Source organism: Siniperca chuatsi, linkage group LG14 (assembly GCF_020085105.1).
Source record: "Siniperca chuatsi isolate FFG_IHB_CAS linkage group LG14, ASM2008510v1, whole genome shotgun sequence".
NCBI lineage: Eukaryota > Metazoa > Chordata > Actinopteri > Centrarchiformes > Sinipercidae > Siniperca > Siniperca chuatsi.
This window is the reverse complement of record NC_058055.1, coordinates 2,140,300-2,163,153: the sequence shown is the minus strand read 5'-3', so window position 1 is coordinate 2,163,153 and position 22,854 is coordinate 2,140,300. Positions and strand designations below refer to the sequence as shown.

At 39.6% G+C, this 22,854-nt stretch overlaps 1 protein-coding gene across 5 annotated transcripts in view; it reads right to left on the bottom strand.

The window, feature by feature from the left end:
• The window catches only part of ntm (neurotrimin), a 424,793-nt gene extending 403,944 nt beyond the window's left edge, over positions 1–20,849 (bottom strand). For 3 of the 5 annotated variants that reach the window (XM_044222737.1, XM_044222738.1, XM_044222739.1), the window contains exon 1: positions 20,606–20,849. In XM_044222737.1, coding sequence (XP_044078672.1) covers positions 20,606–20,666 — 61 coding nt within the window. In that variant the 5' untranslated portion in view covers positions 20,667–20,849. The remainder of the gene's footprint in view (positions 1–20,605) is intronic. The other 2 variants (XM_044222736.1, XM_044222740.1) reach the window with 2 other exon arrangements.
• Between the last annotated feature and the right edge of the window lie 2,005 nt (positions 20,850–22,854).

Below are 22,854 nucleotides of genomic sequence, written 5' to 3'. Positions count from 1 at the left end.
TCTACGTATTTGTCTTAATTTCTTGCACAGAAAAAGGTCTATCCCTGGACTGTTTACAAGAAATACATTTCCATACACAATGTGTTGAAAATTGCTATCGAACACTGCTTCTTTCCTCCTAATTCCAGTAATTTTGTATATATCACACCATCATCCACTGTATATTTCACATTGAATTTATAAGTCTCCTGGGATGCTAGATACAACACAAACAATAAGTGCAGATATTATACAGTATTGATTGTGATATTGCAATTTTTTGCCCCATTTGAATTACTCATTTTGGTCGGGCAGAAATCTGACAATGAGTCAGAGCAATCAAGCCCAAGGTTTATGAAAAAAAAGAAGGCCTTAACATCTCTTTGCATACTAATGGCAATATTATTTCACAGTTCTTGTGACACCTAGTTGTACAGCAAAAAGAACCCCTGTGAAAACAACTTCCAAGAGGCCCACCATCTGGAGGAAGAGATACAGCGTGTCAGGATTTTCAAAGAGGTGCTGTAGAAAATGCTATGAGATAGGAGTGATTCATTCCAGTCTCACACTTCCCAAAATTTCTTGATTTAGATATTATTTTAACCTCTCGGCTCCACCACCACAGCAGTCAGCCTACTGATGATCCCAGTGTGGGCATGCCTTATTTTAGAACACTGTGTACATACCAATGAACTTGTCCACCGTATCTGCTTTGCGTGGGAGTGTGTACACCGAGTGGGGAAAAAGCGGCACAAAAAGCATGCACCATGAGGATCCATTACACCATTTATGATAAGACTATGTGCCTCTCTGAATGGGTTTCAGCTGACAGTTGCTGATAGGGAGACATAGGAGTGCAAGCATACTGTGGGAGGAAATCAGACACGCTGAAACCTTTAGCCAATCAGCCTTAATACAGCAACAAGCACCACAGATATTCCAATGAGAGCAAATAGGCCTCTGTCAGTCTCCAATATTGAGCTAGATGAACACAAAAAAGGCAAGTGCCTCAGCCTTTTTTTCCTTGTGCTGTTTGGGGCACTCCTGCAGAAAAAAATATGGATGGCGCCGGCTGGTGTTCACCTTCCAAGAGGGCATTACCAATGCATGGTCTTCTGAATAGCTGCAGGCTAGCCTGAAGGAAATAAATGTCCCAATCTGAGACAGTTCAAGTCAAGAAAGTAACTTACAAAAATGGCATCAGCCACAAGTATCCTTGTGAATAAATTACTAGATCAGCTTTATTTTTTATTTTTTTTCACTTTCAGAAAGAAATCCAGGGATTCCTCAAGGGAGAATCGAGGAGACAGACGAGAGCTTTCGCTTTGTATGTGCTGAGTCCCTCCTACCCATCACACTAGTCAGTAAATCCTTTATTGTATATCTCTGAAATAATCCTAGAATGTTCTACTGCACAGTCAGTAAAAGTCTCACGGAGTTTCAGCAGTCATACACGTGTGCCCACAATGGTTCTGTTAAACTTTTTTATATGGTCTGAAAATTGATGACCTAGTATTTTTCACGGGTTGTGCACTCACTGGAGTGATCAGAACTGCGTCCAAAGCAACGGTCTGTAATTCATAGAAGCTCTTCAGAAATAACAGACTGTAGAATGCCGCAACTGACCAATCAGAATTGAGTACTTTCAACAAAGCTGTGTAATATATGTAGTGAATAATTGGAAGGAATTGAATAAAAAGGTATAAAGTGTATTTTTTGGCTAAATGGAAGTTATCGCTATATTGATGATAATGTACATATGTGTGATTCCAGTGAATATATGAATATATGTTGAAATGATTATTGAAGGATTATCATAGATGTATTGGCTAAACAGGCACATGTACTTGATTACTATGTAAAGATGGATTCTTATAGAGTACAGCCACACAAAATGTAGTGTTTTTGTTCTCTCCTGGCATTTTTAGATGCGAAGCCTCTCTATGAGCTGTGAAACTCACTCACTCACTCACAGGATCAAGATTAGCTAGGCGCGCTGCAATACTTTGTTTGCAGTCAAGTGATTCCGATGATGCTTTCAGATTCAAATTCAGAATGAGGCAGGAAGTGAAAGGCAGAATGGACGAGATGGAGGAAAGCCTGCACTGTGCTAGTTATTGTTTGCACACTCGTGTGTGAAATCTGGAATCACCCAATTCAATTCAGTTCATTCTTAAATTATGGCTAAAAACCTATTTTGAGGTCACTATGACCTTTGAGTCAAAAGTATCCGACCAGCTGTGAAACATGGTCACAGTCGCCCCTTCTGTTCCTGAGTTATGCTGTTGAACAACGGCCAAAAAAGTGTTTTTCCAGGATATTATGATGTCACAGTGAAGTTGACCTTTGACCTTTTGGGTAGAAAATCTCATTACTTCATCGTTGTATCCCATTAAACGTCTGTGTGAAATTTTGTCATAACTACCGCATCAATTCTTGAGTTATGGCCAAAAACGTGTTTTGTGAGGTCACAGTGACTTTGACCACCAAATTCTAATCAGTTCATCCCAGAGATGTCACGTTCAGGTGAACGGGACGGACGGATGGACAACCAGAAAACATAATGCATAAAAAAAGTTCCACCCCCAAGCTATTTCAGGTCTACTATACAGTATCTACTACATGCAGTAAGCAGCAGCAGCAAAGATGGGAGATAGAGAGGGGATGACATGAAACAAAAGTGAACACATATGCATTAGAACCCACACTTGTGAATGTATGGTTCACAAAATTTCATGATTAAACCTAATAGGTGCATTTACAATAAAACTTGCTAACTTGTAAATGTAGATGCAACAGATCTGACAGTGTTTTTAGGAAATTAGCATCTCATCTCACATCAGTGCAGACCCACACTACTGAACATGAATTATAAAAACACAGTTCAGTTGGGTGACCTTGAAACTAAGAAGAGTCATATGAAGGTAAGTAGTTTAACTTCATCAAATGTGTGCAGGTGCATGGACTAAGACAGCGACAGCTCATGTGCAAATTGACCCTGAATTTGCTGAAGAAATGGTATTAAGATCTTTTTGTCTCAAGTAACTGTTGAGAACATTTTCCAGCTTTTACAGCTTTAAGTTTGAATGGCAAGTTACTTTAAATGACAGACAATTAGAATCTTTGTCTTAACATCTAAAAGTACTCAACATGGTGTAACGTTAGTACTGTATGCAAGACAGACCGACTGCCGTCGCCTGGAAGCACAGTTGATTTTGGTGCCAATGGGGCGCCCAATGGGCCAAAACAGGTAACCGTTTGCTTGTATTGCAGTTTTGGAGTTGTTGCACTTAATGTGCTGTGATGTGTTTTTGGTTGACTGGAGGGGGTCATAAATCCTCTAACCACAGTAGCTACTGTAACTTTCAGAATGATTGGTAAAAGCTGAGCAACACATCCGCAAATACTGTATTTTGTAGGACAGAGGCTTAATTTAAAGAAAGGCCTCCTCTCCACTGTAGTGTCCCCACTCCTTCCCCTTATTTTGGTACATTACATTACATGGAGTAGTCTGTCCTAGTGCACACACACGCTTACACATCTTTCACATGCATGGGAATATACGCATGCACACACACATACAACATATGTGTGCTTTAATATTTGAACTTGGATGAAAAACTGGTACACTATTGCAAATAAGAATAGAATATTTCACTCATCGCCACATGAAAAAAAGCATTGTTCGTTTACATAATTATCATAAAATTGGACCTAATTTACAAAATAAGCTGAAATGTAGATAATAACTTAATATTATAAATTTACAGTCCATTAAAACATACTTACTCGCAGTTTTAACAAGATACACAGACAAAAATACTCAGTGGCGATAATATGCGTAAAAACTGTCTGCTAGATATTTCAGTCAGCTGTTGGCCGCCTGCGTTTTTGAAACCAGCTTTGTGAGACTTCCTTTAGCTGCCTCTCTCTGCGCCTCTGTATCTGCTGCTTAATGGGAGCTAGCTCTGTAAACACTGTGCAGCACTCAATATGAAGCTTCATGTGATGGTTTGGGGTTTGTGTTCTGTTATTTCCTGTTTTATTTTGGTAAGAGTTCTCCCTCATGTGTCTTGTGTAGTCTTACTTCCTGCTTGTGATTAGTTTGCTTGCCCTTATTAGTTGCACCTGTGTCTCGTTGTCCCCACTACCTAAGTGTATTTAGTCTTTGTTCTGTGTCCTGGCCTTTGTGCCGCATGTTTTTGTGGCCTTTTTCATGTCTTTTGGATTTTGTCTTCTACCTTTTGGACTCTATTACCTGTTCGGACTGCTCTCCTCGTTGGTTCGTTTCTGCCTGCCTTAATTCCTGTGTAAGCAATTGTGAACTTTATTAAATCATCTATCTGCACCAGCTCTGCCTCCTAGTCTGCATTTGGGTCCAGTTCCCAGTTTTTCCTGTTTGAAACTAAACGTAACACTTCATTTGTAACGCTGCATTAACCTTCGCAAACCAGTCAACAATTAGCCTATTACAGTGTTAAGCAACTATGAGCATGATATCTGTTATGCACTATTAACAAAATCGGTGAAACAGTTTCAATAGTGTCGCCATGAATACTTCTAAAGAAATTGCCCCAGATCTTACTTTCATTACAAGGATTCAAGGCCTAACTGTTCCAACTCACTGACCACAAAGTCAAACACAAATATGGTCTTTATGTGGAGTGATCGCTACTGAACTAATAAGAACCAATTAAGGGCAAAGCTGTCATACAGCACAACCTTTGTTTCAGGGAAACATGCTAACCAACCCTAACTTCTAAGCAAATTATATATTTTATGATGAAAGGTGTAGAGGGGAAAAAAAGTGCTGCTTGTTCTCAACTCAGCCACTGAAAGAAATATATGCCGATAATGAATACAACACCGTCTCTTCATACACAGGAGCCTGGCCTTGGAGCAATCATAACTGTAAGAAAAACAGCAGCAGCAGTGGCAACAACAAAAATAATACTAATAATTCCAATAAAAGGTAGTAGTAGGAATAGTTTAATATTTTGGGAAATTTGCTTATTCATTTTTTTGCCAAGAGTTAGATGAGAAGATTGATACCACACCCATGTCAGCATGGTAAATATGAAGCTACAGCCAGGAGTCAGTTAGCTTAGCATAAAGACTGAAAACAGGTTGGAAACAGCTACCCTGACTCTGTCCAAAGGTAACAGAATCCACCTACCAGCGCCTCTAAAGCTCACTGATTGAGTGATTGAGAAATCTCGTTTGGTTAATCCACACAAAAATCAAAAGGTAAAAACGCTGATTTGTGGTTTTACAGCAAGTTAGGTGGTGGAACTATTCTTGACTGGGCCAGTGGCTTTAGTCCAGCACATACGATGTGTTAAATAGCGAGCTTTAGAGGTGGATTTTTTTATACCTATGGACAGAGCCAGACTTTCTGTTTCCAGTCCTTATGCTAAACTAAGCTAATAGCCTGCTGGTTGTGGCTTCTTATTTAGTGTACAGACATGAGCATATTTCACAATATATTGAACTATTCTTTCAAAGTAATTTAATAAGCAAAAATGCTGAATGTTTGCTGGTTCCAGCTTCTCAAGTATGATGTTTTGCTGCATTTCGTTGTTTTTTTGTAAAGCGTGTTGGGGTTTTTGACAGTTGGATGGACAAAACAAAACATTTGTAGAAATCACCATGGACTCATTGTGTTAGACATGGTTTCACTTTCTGAACAATAAATCACAAAAATCAACAATTTAATTGATAATTAAAATGAATAACATTTTCAGCTAACACACTTCAAAATAAGATAACTCTGCATGTCACTACTAAATGAGATTTTCAGTTCATCCTAATAAAAGGCAGAAAGAAAAAGAAAGAAAACCCCTCAAGGTCAGATGTAAGGATTCTATTGCTCATGTCATTGCTGATGGTAGTATAGTGTTTCACCTACAGACATATCCATATCAAACATTATGCCATTAGCATACGCACTCATCGTTAATCTATCTATATTCATGCTGTTCCAAAACTCTCCTGCAATCTTTCTTAGCTGATAAAAACTTAATTAAGTTATTAAGAAATGGAGAAGACATTGGAGATTTGAGAAAAGAGAGTATCTAGATCACACTGGGAATGTGAGCGCACAGTGTGCAATTAATATACTCCAAAACAAAGAGATAAAAGAGAAGGCAGGCTGCAAGCAAGAGTCTCTTATTGGTCTTTTGCTGCTTCTCGACAGATGGCTTCAGGTAAGCCAGAGGAGTAGGTGGAGCAGTTGGAGACCAATATTCGAGGCTGGATTTTAGATTGCATCTTCTAAGTCGCCAAATAAGCCAAGTCAACCATTTACAGGAGACAACACAGCTCTCAGTTCTTGGGTGTGTCTTTGAGAGGGGGAGTCAGGTATGATATGTTTTCTTCTTTATGCAAAAGAAAATATGCACAAAAATCCTTTAAAGCAAATACACAGGTTGTTTTTCAGTTCTGAGTCAATCACAGAAGCAGGTATGAAATATTAAAAGCATGTTGTGATCTTACTGTGAAACAAAAACACTGAAGAGAAAAAAAAGGAAGAATTAATTACGAAGCTGTGCTGGTGGCTGGTCAGTAAAACCCGACTGATGTCAGTCTGCCTTTGCTCTTAACGTTCTTCACTGCAAAGCTCTCTTATTTTCAGACAGATGTGTGTGTTTCACTTGGTTTTTATTTTTAAACCTGTCTGATATAGTTGAATGCACATAGCACAATATTTGACTGAGAAGAACAGGTTATGGGTCAATAGCAGCTTATGTATTGTTTCTTCAAGTCCAAAACTGTAAATGTATTTTTCTTCTGAAACTGAGACAGTAATATTTATTCAATATGACGATGAGAAATTATGAAAAATAATGAAAACACTCAAGTTGAAAAACAGTGACAAATATGCTTTGTCACTTGTATTTTTGACTTCTGAAGTTGTGTGGTCTAGTATTAAAAGTCAGTAAATTAAAGCAAATACACAATTGTAAATTTCATGAAAGCATATATGGTGCTGAATGTTACAACTCTGTAAACAAAGTGGCACTTAGTCAGCCTCCTGAGGGAGCTAATGTGATAAAATGCTTTTCTGAAGTGGTGACACGTTGACACGAGTAAATTCAGCACTGAGGAACACAAGCTACAACAGTGTCTAAGACGGCTTGCATGTATGTCCATCTGCATTAAAACATATTGCACATCTCCTCTCCAGCACACCATGCTTTATTCACCAACTGTGTACGGCTATCTTGCTTTCACCAGGTTGGTGTCTGGATTTCATGTCTCCAACCTGTAGCAGAATTTGGATATGTGGGTCAATCCCCTACCTGAAGGTTTTGACATGCCAGGATTTTTTCCCAACCCACAGGAACACAATGGCAAAAAAGAATATACTGCAAAAATTATTTTTCAGATGATTTGACCATGTGTGTTGTGGATATGCAAAGTACAGCTCCTACAAGTCTAATGACTTGTGGCTGGTTGTATGTAATTTGTCATAATTCACTCTGAATTTCCACTCTGTTGTATATCGCTCAGTATTGCTTCCTGATACAATTTCATGCAGTGGCCTTCAGTCTTTAATGACCAAAATCCATCTGAAGCATGCTAACAAAAGCTATCATGCAGGTACTTAAGTCTGTGCTATTATCTTGAGCAGCATGATGTGTGTGCAGAGCTTGAAAGATTGTTTTCACGTTCATCTGCTAAAGAGGGAAAGTTTATCTGTGCTTACCTCAAATTTGAATTAAACACTTGCAGGTATGAACAAGTTTTTTGTAACATCACAACTAATTTGGAAGCCAATTGTGGGTCAGCATGTACAGTAACTTACACAAGTGGCATGAAAACGTGAGGCAAGTGCAAATACACTGAGAATGGATTTATGACTTAAAATATAAAAAATATTTGCTTATTCACATTCTTGGATTTCAATGAGGAAGAAGGCATATATGGAATTCTTTTTTTATTTATTTTTAACTCTGTAATTGAAGTTTTTATGAAAAAAAAACAGATACAAATTATTATTCCAAGCATCTGAGTATTTTTCAGTCTTAAAACATTTCTGGGAGGGATGTTTAAGTGAACTGTCTGCAAGCTACAAACACTCAATTTACCCTCAAGTTGATTTTTAATACCACATGCTCAATTTATTAGTACATACCTACATTACTACATGTTACATGATTGCATTATAGTCGTACACGCACTGTACTCAGGACAACGCTTCAAATATTCGAGGGTGGATTAAGTTTGCAGTTAGGTTCATTCAGTTCATTTGTTAACAGATCTGTGTTTCCTGCCATGCTGTTTCCTGTGTTGCTCTGTATACAGCGGGAACAAAAGTCTGACCCTTAGATGTTCCATGACGTTCGAGCGACCTGTGGTGAGTTTGCTGCAATGGCTCAGAAATTTACATCAGAACAGAATAATAACTGGGGCATACTAAGAATGCTTTGGGGTTTTTAATAGCTGCTAATGCATTGTTGGTAGCATTGAGTGTGGCATGTATATAGTTGGTAAGGGCACTGCATTAGCTATCCCTACACGGGTGCTTTAGTTGGTTTGTTTTTTGTTTTGTTTTTTCTTTTCTCCCAGCAGCCACCAGAATAAGAGCACTATCTGGGAGGGTTGCACCAGACCAAAACCAGTGTAGTATAAAACAGCTGGTTAAGTAGCTACATATCTTTAGCAGTTAGTGAGAAATGTATTGATTGTGTTGGGCAGAATCACAAAGTAGCCACTGATTTTATCACTATTTTAATTGCACTCCAATTTGAAATTGTACGATTCCTGCAGTTTTGGAAACTGACCAGGAAGCCTTTTTAATATCAGGGTTTGATCATTAAAGCTTATTTTCACACTGAAAGCATGCTTTGGGTTTTCAGGACAACACTATGCTGTAGTTTCTAAGCCCCAAAAGATTTCCACATTATGAGAAGGGAAAACAAAGTTATTTTTCAATTTGGGACAATGGTGTTTCGGCCTAAATGAGTAGTGTGCTATAGCAAGGCTAAGAAAAAGGCAGAAATCACAGCAATGGGATTTTGATTAATGAGAAACATTCATTTTTGTATTGACCATTTAAAAGACTATTAAGATTGCCACTCAAGCGTTGAACATTAATTATAAGGCAGGCCTACATAAGCTTCCATGAAATTTAATGAGCATTGTAAAGTCTGAAGTAATGCAAAGAGCTTTGTAGAGAATTAGGTTGTAAATGAAGTCCTGAAACAACAGTCATATTAAACTTTTCCTGCCAAGTTTGTTTTCAGTGCACACACTAATGATATCTTCTTCTCTTTTTTCTAAGAAAAAAAGGCTTGTTATTCACACTCTATGCTCCCAGTATATTAAAAATACTGGAAAAGAAAATCTGACCAAATAAAGATATTGCACTTGTTTTGGGCTGGAAGATATTCAAATGACAACTGATAATTCACATCGCACATAACCGGTCATCATAACAAATAAAACATAGTTCTTTTACACCTTCTCCAAGACAAGCTTGTAGACAGCAGTTTTGGCATCTGTGGCATTTTAAAAAACCGGGGGAAAAATCTGAATTTCTTACCTCACCACTGCTGAAACTCAGATAAAAATGGTCTCCCTGACAATTTTTGTGAAACCATGTCAAAGTAAGTAAAAGAACTGAATTATAGCAGTCGCAGCACAGTCAGGTACAGTACATTAAAGCTGCTGTTGGTCATCAGTGATGCTTTACCACCAGGACGCCCAAACAGACTGAAAACGGCACATACACTGAGCTCCATACATTTGCTCTAATCAACCAGTTAAATGGCATCAGGGTTCATCTCAGACAGCTGCTACTGATGTGATTGCAATTAAAAAGCTACTTTAGTGCAGACTCACAACCGCAACACACCAGCCCAGATGCCAAGAAGCAACATTTCTCAGATACGATTTGGGATGTAAGCTTGTCTGTCACTCTGTCTACATTAAAATACAGCAAGTCTCCTTGGCTAGCTGATACTTCATAAATATTCATGAACACAGGGTGGGTCTACAGATGCCACGTGCTTTGTTTCTTCAGCTGAATCACTCAAGACTAAAACATGACTGTCATAACATCCATAAGGTAGAAAATCCTAGTATAAAATCCTGGTTAAATATTCATGAGTTTACATATCCTAAACGTGGACCTGCAAACTCATGCACATTCGTGAACAACAGAAATACAAAGCTTCCTACGGCTCATAACTCTCTCTGCTGTCTTTCTTATCAGCTTTTTGTGACACTATGAGAGCCTATAGGTCCTTTCAGGGGTGCTTTAAGTTATATCAGCTGTATTGATCTGTTAACTTTGAATTCATCAATCACAAGGCTGTGGGAATGATTCAGATAACATCAGCACGCTCTGTCCTCCCCCAGTGGGAAATTTGGAATTAATACATGACCTGATGCATGCTCCTTGTTCCCGTTGGGAAGGCTGTGTCACCTTTGTGCTGCTCACAGTTTTGGAGCTGGCTGGAACAACTTTGCAGCTCAACTATGAGATTTTTCCAGAGGAGAATAAAAAATGACAACTATATATTTAATGAAGATTCCTGCTCTCAGGAGGCTCAACTGTTTCCTATTAACACTCTCGCAGATTCCACCACAAAGGCCTTTGCCAAAGGGCTTCCAGCACAATCAATGATAGCACTAATTTAAATATTATCTCTTGTGCTTCACATAAATGCCCAGGCAAGCCCCCAATAATTGCACACAAATTAATCCACAGACCATGTGCTTGCTAACCACTAACTCTGCCATCTGCTCCAAAATTACAACCATAACCCTGCACTAGTTAGCGCCTCCTGTACGCAGCAACTCCCCAACAGTGAGACGCCTCCCTGCTATTAATGCATGAGGGCGGGCCGAGTCTCGGGTGGCCTCCTTATCAGTGTTAATGTCAAGGAGCTGGGCAGGTGATGGTGCAAGATTGATGTAGGTATCTACTGCCTGCCCACCTAAATTATATATCTATTTCTCTCCTTTGAGATTTCAAATCAGATAAAAAGAACATATGGAAGATTTAGGAAAGTATCTCAGGCCGTAAATGCTCCTGCAAGGCTGGGAAGTCTTCACAATCAAGTGGGTAAAGAGTAGTAGCAGAAACAGGTTGACTGTATCAGTAGTGCAGGCAGGAGGGGGATATTTAGTGCACAATAAGAGGAAGCTATTTCCCACTCTAGACACAAGAGCTACAGGTAAGCTGCTTATAATACAGACAATGGAATTCCCATATTGTGGCAAGGTCAAGCTATTTGTTACAGAACTGAAATGAGAGAAAAGGCACACTTTGATTTGTCAGGTCACTATACTTGCTGCACATCAACCAGGAGTTTCAAAACCACAAAATATTAATAACTAATGTGTTCCAGAGATTAGGGCTGAGGCGATTCATTGACGTCATCGATTACGGAAAAATGTTGATTTGCATATTGTGCGTCAGCATGTCGCAATGACGTATGGCTGCACCCTGCACCCGGTCAAAGCATGGATTCAAGCTGCAGCATTAAAACCTCGCCCACAGCCCCCAACCCGGCCTACTGACAGTCGCACATGCTCTGCAGAGACATACACACAGAGAGAGTCTCCTGTTTATGTCGGCCTACTCACGCCGCTGTTTTGTAAAAGCTTGTAAGTGCACCTGTTGGTGCAGATGTTGATGTTGATGATGATGTGCATTCAGTGCCATGTTGGTTTCGACAGTCATTAACAACAAGCCTCCTCCACATGCGACTCATCTGCTGTTAAGACATCAGGTAAGTTTTTGATTATTATTTTGGATAAATTAATTGTTATATTAATTAAGTAATAAAAACATCTTTAGAATATAAATTAAATGAATCAATAATCGAAGAAATAATCTTTAGATTGATTGATAAAAATTATGATCGTTAGGTGCAGCCCTACCAGAGACACATCACATCAAAAATTACCAAAATACTTGAGTAATACTGTAACCCAAACATACTGTCCCAGTGCAACCTTCAGTGGCAATTTACCGTTCACTCACATAAAAAGACACAACAGAAGCGCTTGAAAAATACAAATAGCTGGAGTAAAACTGTTTTCATGAACCCATGTACAGAATATGTTAGCAAAAAATGTCTAATGCTGTACTTGAGTAAATAAAATGTGGCTTTGGTACTATAAATGCTTTGCATGTTCCACAATTTAGGACAAAATTATAGAACATTGTAGATTCCTACTACAAATGTTGTCAATAATTCAGTTTGTTATTTGATTCCTTTTAGAGGTCACAGCAGAAGTCTGTTGTTTTCTCCTGCAAAATGGCATGTTCCTTTATCATTCTGATTTGCCATTTTAAGCCTTACCAAAAGAAAGAAATAATTTAAAATAACAGATGTTATGTTAGATTATGCAAATAAGATGCAGAAAGTGGTAATAAAATCCATAACTTGCGTCTGCAGACTGTAACTGCTTCATAAATAATGCTCCTAACAAACAAGAATAACTTGTGAAATGCCTGGCAACTTGGAATCTTTGCCTTTCAGTGATTTCCTCTTTATTTTAGCTCCTCCAAACTCCTCAGAAATGTTGTTCCTTTGTGTCAAAAGTCAAAAAACAGTGGAAGCATTTGAAACTCTGAATGCTTCATGTAACTTTTCTAAACAGCCTTTGGCATTCCCTCACCCCAACGGATGCATATATATATATATATATATATATATATATACATACATATATATACACACACACACAGAAACAAACACAGAATGTGAGCTGTGAGCTTGTCAAGTAGGTAGCATTCCTCAGACACGACAACCTGGTGAATGGACACAGTCTGAAGTCACTAACCCTGTTGCTTATTAATCAGCCCTCCCTAGCAAGGTCCCTTGTGGCCACTAAGTCACATGACCACTTCTAGGACTTGGCAAACTGCGTGGGGGAGGAAAAAAGAGTTTCCCCTCAGTGGTCAATTAAGTATAAAGTATTTCTGAAAAGCTTCTCAATAAGCTTAGCCTTTACTTTTGTGCAACTGTAGGTATTGCTGCTGTGTGATGACAGGGCATTATTTGATATCCCGGAAGTGACAGTGAAGCCATGTGCAAACTAAGGACTTTATTCAGCACATTTCCATCACCTACAGTATGAAAAACAAACTGATTCAGATTGCATTTTCCCACAACAGATTTACCCGGCAATGTTTATCTGCATTTCAAAGATCAACATTTCAGAAGTTTCCTCTGGGAAAAAGTCTGTTTCCTTCTACTCGTGGGCCTCTTATCGTTTTATATATTAGGAATGGTTGAATACAGTAATAATCTAATTATATTCAAGAAATAACTTTTTCTCAGCATCTCAGATTTGCTGTTTTCCTTCTTCGTCTGAATTGTCAATGCCATACACAATGCAGCCTCAGTACTGAAAGCCGTCAGTGAAATTCCAGTACTGCAAATTGATTGTTGACCCAAACTGAGTGTGAGTAAATCAATCAGGCTTCCATTAAACTCTTACAACAAACTTCCAACAACCCAGAAATGATTCATTTGTCATATGAACCTGTGAAAATACCAAACACACACACACACACACACATATAGAATGTAACACAGAAATTGCTTCCCACCACAGGAATGAAAAAGACAACTGGATAACAATTACCAATTTGCAATTTGCCTTTCAGAAAACAAACAGGGCCTCTTCTTGTTTCCATGAAACAGCCAAAGTGGCAATTTCACATCTGTAAAGTAACAAATCTCAGTTACAGACATTCATCATCTCATAATGTGTCTAATTTCCTAATATTATATTGTGAGGAGAAGCACCATGAAGTTTAATGGAAAAAAAATATGTATCATCATATCCAGGGCATCCTTTTGTCTTAAGCTGTGGAACAATAGCAAGAAAACACTTAGCTCTTGGTGATCAATCTTTCATTTCTGGGTCCATTTTGTTGCTTGGTCCTGTACTTTTCTTCTTTCATGGATGTCGAAGAAGAAATACCAATTTTACCTGTAACAGCAGACTCAACAGACCAGAAAGCTTTAGTATGGCCATAGTTAAACCAGAAAGTGAAACTGGGGTCCTTGATCGATCATTTTAGATACAAATAATAAGTTACAAAAATATGGACAGAAGGAGATTTGTGTGATTTAAAAATCCGGAGTCACTGCTGATTTCTACAATTGTACAAGTGGAAGCATATCTGTTCTGTGAGGCGGACAGGTGACTCTTCAAAAAAGCGCTGTGCCCTTTACAGTAACATTACCACGACAACAATTCTGAGGAGTCACCTGTTAGTCTGAGTGTGAATTTAGTTTAGGGTTATAGGCTACCTGCATTGAATTTAAATAAATTTGAAGGAAGTACACATTTGTTCTCCTCCGTTCAAACTTGATATTTATTTTTAAGTGACAGGCCAACAATATGCATACTGTAGCTCACAGCTGTATGCAATGCCAGTCTTTGGGGGGCAATCTGGGAAGTGTAGTAAATCACTATCTGGAGTAAAGGTAGATGAGGCAGGTTTAGGGAAAGTGCATCAAGATTCCAGTGCTTCATGTTCAAATACACACATCAGTACATCTTAGTGTAGGAGTGTCTGAGGTAGACTCTTCCAGCCAAGAGGCAGCCTGGCTTTAATAGCATTTCATGGCCAATTTACATGACGTTCATTTATCACGTTTTTATATGACGCCACAGTACACAGGTGGCGATATCTACCTGCCATTGTCAGCCATCTGCCTGCACTACTCGTACATTCTGCTCTGAGGCTTTATGTGGACTGTGCGCCGGGAGACGGACAAAGACATTTTTTACACTAACAGCTCTGCCTCTTTTGCCTTGAGATCCCTACTGAGTAGCTGTAGCCCTGCGATAAGAAGAGAACACACTCTACCCATCAACAATGATCTCAATGTCTTTAACAAAAGGCTGCATACAACAAGCACGTCACGGCTCCAGTACCACCACCCCTATCCATCTCTGCTCTCCCAGCTGGTCATCCAATAACAGCTGTTGCTCCAAATTTCGATCTAACCGGCTATAATTCTCGTCTTTGGCTGACATAGGCTGATGGAGGAAGGACAAGGGCACAATACACAGGCCTGCGAGGGTCTCGGCCAAAAAAGCCACAAGAGTTTGTGCTGCATCCTGGCAACACAGCCAGCACTGTCTTCTCCCAGCCACATACAGAGAAAGGGGGGGGGGGGACCCAGAGACAATGAGGCTGCCTCATTACCAGTGTTTATCTTAAGCAGGATTAATAGTCCAAAAAGAATGCTCTTCTTTTCTTTGTTAGGAAAAGAGCTGCTTCTTTTGGGGCAGTTTGACATTGGGATGTTTCGCAGTGTTTTTGATTTATTTTTTTGTCACTTGCTTTTTTTTTTTTTGCAACTTGTTCCTTCTTGCTAAATAACACAACACTCACTGATGTCACCATTTGATTGTTTCCCCCCTACATGTTGGAGACTAGGTTCTTGTGGAAGATGATCAACTGTTGGGGTTCATGTCCTTCCTGGTGTCAGGAGAACATTCTGAAAGCTACTTGCATATTCAATCCACTGGCAGAAACAGTACGACCAGCTGCAGAAAAGCAGGTGGTACTCTTTGTATGAGCTGCAAGATCCCTAATGCATCGCTTTACAAAAAACATGAAAAGATCTGTACGGCTCATTCCTAGGCACACATTACTTTCTCTCTCTTACTGTTTCTAAATGTAGCACTTGAAGCAGTTCAGCTTATTTGATGAAGTTGCATGATTCTTGCAATATTTGGATTGTATCCACACGGTTGAAATACACTTATTGTAAGTTGCTTTGGATAAAAAGCATCAGGTAAATGAATGTAATGCAATGTACTACTGCTTTTTTCATGTGTGACTGGTGTCAAGCATGAATCAGTTCTGTCATGGAGAATGCACAGAACTGTCTGTGCCAAACATATAAGATGGTAGAAAATAATACAAGTCTGCATTCAGTGAGGGGCACTGTGAAGCTGACCTTGACATATTCACACGTATTATTCCATTTCACATGGGAAAGCCCAAGGACAGCCTGACACTGATGTACAGTGCATGACGTTGATTGTGTCCTGGAAATTATTGCAATATTAAAAAACAAAGTATGCTGCAAAGTACATCAATGGGAAACTGAACTGATCTTCATTTTGGACAAAGCCTGCCACCCTTTCTCCAGTGAGCTGACGCAGCCCCACAGCAATTTTAGCCTGCGGCTCATCCCTTCAAGAAGCGCTTCAAGCTGTTATTTGTGTCGACTGGCATCCTGATGTACAGCGTTTCCTGCCACAGTGACTCCAGCCTCAGCCAGCCAACTAGTAGAGTGCCTCAGCCCAGGTGCCTCTTACTGTCTACCAATCGCTCCAGATCGTTTCTCTGCCCCTGTGATCTGCCCTGCTCTCTACATCCACCCCACCCGACTCGTTCTGACCTGCAGGGTCCTCTCTGCATATTTCTCTACACAACCTGCAAGACAAAATATCATTATTTCTGTCATGAACAGTCACGATGTGCACAAGCTGCATCCATTTGTGATTATAATCAGATCAGACCATGAGAGGAGCACACTTGGCAGCTAAACCTATATTGATACAATATGGGTTTAGCTGCACCCAGTAAAGGAAACGTTAAGTTTGCAACATGACTAGGGTTTGCTTCTGATCTGATTTTGTATCACGTTCCTAGTTTGAAAATGACCTGGATCCGGAGATCCAACACTAAACTTTTTGTCTCTCGTCACCTTTTTTTATCAGCAAAGAGCAATGTACAAAACAGTAAGGGAATGTTAGCAAGCTTTTAATTTTGAATCACCGCTGACCGGCGCTTTATCCAGCTAAGATCACAAGCATTGGCAGCGCTAATTAACATTAATTACGTAAAGAACAAAATTAAACATTTTGCTGTTGTCTGTTTAATGTACTCTTTGCATGTACTGTATGTTTCTGCAAAGATCGTTTGGTTGCAAAATAAACCTCACTCTAGATGAGTCGTCTCCACTAAATTAGGCCACCACTAAAAACTGTAATGTCTCTGCCTTCTCAGCCAACAAAAGGTGATTACAGATAAAAAAGATAAATTATAGATAGATAAATCTTTGAGTTTTTGTTATTTATAACTTAAGTTGCTGGTACTTGCAAACATTAAAAACTAAACCTAATTAGGTTCAATAAGGGGCTTGAAAAGGATTCTGATTTGATGAGCAGATTCTATGCTGGATTCAGATATGATCAAATGTTATCCAACCACAATCCTAAACATGAAATATTCACTCATATGCACCCTGCAGACCTCTGCTCACCTGTAAATCTTCTTTATTCTGTCTTTAATAATTAATTTATTATCCTTAATATGTTCTTATGCTCTGTTTATTTATTATCTTATCAGAAATGCTCTGCATTTGCCTCGTCCTTATCTGGGCCCCATTCTGTTGCTGCGATGACCAAATTTCCCCATGGGGACCATTTAAGTTTCATCTAATCCAACAAATCTCACAAAGATCTGCTGATATGCAAATGATTTCAAAATAATTTCAGTGCTGTCTGGAGAGTGTCTGGACTTGAAATGTGGGGGGGTGGGACAATTTTCCAGGTGTATTAAAAGCAGACATTTGTAATAGCGCAGCATTGTTACACAAAAGAAAACGCTATCTCCCTGGCTGCCTGTTCCAGTGGTAATTTGTGTATTCTTCAGACTGTTGTCAGGTATGCAGAGGTTTTCTTTCTCTTGACACCATTTCTTGCCTGCAAAATAATGACTGTACTACTTTGCAACACAAGTAATGATATACGGTATTAACAGTGACAGTATGTGCTGAATTTCATTAAGTGGGGGTTAAAACAATTCAATTCACTTCAGAGCAGGTCTAGACCGTATGTATCTCGACGTATATTATTTACAGAGACCCAACAAATCCCACCATGAGCAAGCACTTGGCGACAGTGGCAAGGAAAAACTTCCTTTAAGAGGCAGAAACCTCGAGCAGAACCAGACTCAGGGTGGGCGGCCCAACTGGCAGCAGCGGATGGGCAAGCTCTTTCTGGTCTATTGAATCACAGTGAGTCACTTGATTAATTCTATCTTTTTTTTCTGAGCTTTATATGCTAAACCATGTGCCACGTAACATCAGAGTTTCAGTTTCGCAATGTAGCTCATGGTATTCAGCGCAACCCTCATTCAGTACCAGGTTGTCAGTACAGCTGAAGATGGTATATGATAAGAGGAATATAACCATTATAAATCTCTTTGACATCGGACAAACGGTCAGCATACTTAAAGTGGTCATAATATGCTTTTTGGCTTCTTCCCTTTCCTTTATTGTGTTATATATTTTTTTTGTGCATGAAATAGGTTTGCAAAGTGAAAAAACCCAAAGTCCACCCCAGAGGGAGTTACCCGCTCCCACAGAAAACTCTGCTCCTGAACTGCCTGAAAACAGTTCGACTGTAGTCCAGCCTTTACTTCCGTAACGTATCTACGTCACTATGTCACACACGTCATAATGCACGAACAGAGCAGTTTCCACAAGTCCACCTAAATATGAAATTAAAATAACATTAGATACCCTCCAGGCAGTCAGTGGGCATAAAGTTGTTACTGGGATGTAGAGACAGTGCACAGCTAAAACGTTACCTATGAAAGATAAATTAGTTACAAATGAATAACTTACCAACGTCTTGCTCCAGTCTAAGTTGTGAAGCTGGTTCGGGTTGTTCTGTGTTTCGGTGTGTACAGCTGAACTGAAGCCATAGTTACCGGCTGAAGCGGGTTTGTTTTGGATCACACTACCTTGCTCGTCAGGACCCGCACCACTCTGCTTCTGATTGGCTAGTAGTCCTTACCTAGGTACTGCACATGTGCAACTCCCAACAAAGAGTGAGATGCCTCACTGGGTAGTTAAAGCGAAGCGTTCAAGACACAGGGTGAAAAGAGGCGCTGCAGCAATGTGCAGTGTGAGAAAAATATGCCGTTTTTTGAAAATTAAACCATGTCAACTTATTCTGGTACAACCCCAAAATATAATTACAAACTTGAAAATGAGCATAATATGACCACATGAAACTAGAAAACATAACAAATCATTATCAAGGAGGTAGACCTGTAACCTTATCTCTACTTTCGACATTTTTTTTTGTTACACGGCTTTGTTGAATACTCGATTCCGATTGGTCAATTATGGCATTCTACTGTCCGTTATTTTTGAAGAGCAGGCCGCTGCTATGAATAACAGACCGTTGCTATGGACGCAGTTCTGGTCATAGACTCTCGAGTCCAATCATATCAATCCACAGAAAAAAGTCCTGTGGCAAAAAAAAAATGTTTAAATCATTTTTAAATCAATTAAATCAATATTTGGTGTCAAATTATAGATTTCTGTAGTAAGTATCCATGTATCTGTGAAATTAACCCCTTCAGTGAGTCTAGTCCTGCATCACCCTGTTGGGGTTAATTTCGCAATAATGACCGGCTCGCTGTACATTATCCCTTACTTATTAAAGCATCAGTATTTCAGCTCTTTATGCAAGAATCTTTGGCTGCTCAGTTCTTCTGTGCAGGTTTTTGACTTTTCACACACTGGGCAGGACTTTGGTTCTGGACTTTGTGCAGCCGAAGACACATCTATAAAAAGCAAAGGGGCTGCTGGCCAAATAAAACAGTGATGTTTGGAGAGCTGATGAGGAAACCGCCCCTCCTTCCGTCCTACATCCATTGATTCATTCACTTCACTTATTCACCCATTTATTTATTCATCTCTTCAATTCTGACTTTCAGGGTCATTGTCAAAGGGCAAGGAGGATTTAACAGCATTACTCTTTCCTTGAGTCCCTATCTTATTGTAGACTAGTGATGGAGCTTGAAAAACAATTAAGGTAAATACACAATAGATGCAGGTTTCATTTCCCTTAGGTGACCTTTATTTCCATGCTTTTAAGTACGCCTCTATCTAGTCACAATCTAGTTTATTGGATTGAATTTATAATGTCAGGTGTAAACAAGGTCAGCAAGACTGAGCTGCTTCACTGCTCTCCCTTCCAACAGCAAAGCCCTCTTGCCTGTCCGGAGAATACATGGCTTAACTTGGATGACCTGGCCACGCAGTCAATGTGGATTAAGAACTAATACTTAATCAACTTTGCAGCAAAGACCTCTGTCCCTGAGATATACTATGGCTCAAGATGAGCAGGGGCCACAAGCCCAAAAAGGACAATTGCTCAATTTTCATTGCAGGTGCATTAAAATAAAGAGCTGTGTGACTCAAGGCTATAGAGCCAGCATGATGAATAGCATATTGGTTTTGCTCTTTTTTTTTTTCGGTTGCAAAACTGCACAACCAAAGCAAAACTAATACTGCTGAGAATTACCTTGGCAGGATTAAACTTTCAGAGAAAAGGCTGCAGCCTAATATAACTGGTGTAAAAATACATCCAGAGCAGCCACTCGGATACTTGGAGAGTCATTGGCACCAAGACAGCTTAACTGCACTTCACTAATCGCTTAATTTAAGCTGCGGCTTAGATGGCAAGCATCCTGATGTCAAATGTAGGCGCAAAGACTGCGCGCTACATGCATAAGGCACTTAATAAACTGACAAACAGTCCCATCCAAACAGAGTCGGAGATAGCGATAACAAGTGCTCCAAGGATGACAAAATCCATCACTTACCTTGCTCCATCAGCAGGATGGTCATCCCGACCAGCAGAGCCCAGAACAGAGGATTCTTCATATTTATCGATCTGCTGTTTGTCTGCTGTGTGATGTCGTCTGGGAAAAATAACCTGTGAGTCTCTGAAAATCCCGAAAAGTGATTTTCTTCAAGTCCCCGGTTCCTGTCTGACTGTAAAGCATCCACCAACGCAGCGCTCAACAAAGTCCCTCCTTCAACTGTGAGGTTATTGGCAGCGGAGCTGGAGGCAAGCTAGCGGCAATTAAAACGACCACTTCCGGTTTGATTTTTCAAGTAAAGGACACTTACTGGTGTTCAGGTGTTCCGGTATTCCCCGAGTAGTAGAGGTACTTTTAATTTGAAGAAAAAATAGACATACTTCCTGTCGTGACCCGGTGAGTATTGTTGGGTGTTGTATGTAGCTACCTTGAAGTGGCTATTAGCGGCGACTTCTTTTGGAGGCGCTTCCGTCCGCAGTCCACTACCACGAGTATTCATAAAAACAAGCTTGTTTACTCATTATCGTGCGGTCTTTATCTCGATTCAAGATATTAAGCAAAGCAAAAGTAGCAAGCAAAAAGAGAGCAATTTCTGAGTGACTGGAGCTGCACGTAGGCTTCATTTCAGGATCGTTTTTCTGTTTCCAACACTGAAAAGTAAGGTTAATTAGCTGGGGCAATTTTTTTAGCATGCAACAAGTATGGTGCTCAACCTGGGGCTCGGGACCCTAAACGGTCACAAGATACATTTAATGAAAATAACAAGATGGGAAAAAATGTTGTTAATTTTTCTGATTTGTGTTTATTTTTTAATGTGAATTAGCCTACTGGATAGTTTTACATCTTCAGACTTCTGGAACTATCTAATGAACAGACTGACAGGGAATACCACGTCACAAGCCACAAAGATTGGGGAGGCTACCCAGGGTTAGGGTTCGTGGTGGTCAGGACTCAGTTACTGGACTTGTTGATTGATGTGTGCACCTCTGCACCAGCCTCCTGCACTTTTACGTCTCAAATGCCCCAGTCTCACACTTGACTTCAAAAGCAAATAGCAGAGCAATGGCACTAGAAGAAACTGATATTCTTCATTTAAGTCGAGTTTTTGCTGACTTCCAACAAGATGTTAATAACAAGTAAAATTACATATGACAGCTTTAAAAGATAGCAGAGGGGAAGTGGATTGTTTTTGACTGCATGCATCGGTCAGAAGGTATTTCTGTCTGTAAAATAGTAGAAACAGTTCACAGAGACACCGTTTGACAAATGCAAGCCATCATTTAAACACAATTTGAATTGGCATTTTATTTTCTTAGCAGTATGACTCTGTAAAGCCACAGTGACTGCAGTGGCAGCTTTACCAAAAGTTGTTCCATTCTGCCATTTGGTCCAACATCAGAGGTGACAGACTTAAATTCCTCATGTCAGCATACAATTTATGGCCCAGTCACCACATAACAGTTTTTAAAAAAACATCTTAAACTTTTTTTAACAAATACTTTCCTCACTGTAGGTTCAGTCAGTGTTGGTACCGTATGTTATCAACTAAAACACTAACTTTTTCATTGGTTGTCAGTGTCCTGGTTGCATGTTAGTGGATCTTCACATAGTGTTAATTTAATTGATGTTGTCCAACAGGACACTCCAAGTCACAAGTCATGCGTCAACAGACAGCTAACACCCGCGTCACAGCGTGTCACTGTAGTGGCGGTCTATATAAAAGAGTGCAAGCATACAGTCACTCGTCTACTTCTGCTGTTGCTATCTGTAAGCTTTGATTCTGTCTTGTGTGTCTGTACCATGGAGGGTCTTTATTTCTGACTTAAGTCGCATTGGGGAGATAATTTGCAATGCATCCCAAAGAAAGAGTAGAACCATACCACCAAGTTAAATTTTATGTCTCTTTTCCATTTGCAATAAACATATACACGAGTGTGTGCAGGACAGCCTCCATTTTGAATGTATATAGATTTCTGAGCTGAAATAAATTATTTGTTATTTATGTATTTACTCATTTATTTTGTATTTTGAGATTTATTAAAAGTGTAAAATCAATGCTGCATGAAATCTTTGATAAAATTATCATTTGAGTCCAAAGCTATTCGATGGCTCTTCAGGTCTCTGAGTTATCTTTGATCAGGATTTATCCTTTAACTCCTTCAGTTATCAGGCTCCTCTCCTGTGGAATCAGGTCCCAGTTTGGGTTCGGGAGGCAGACACCATCTCCACATCTCTCTCTCCCTCTCTCA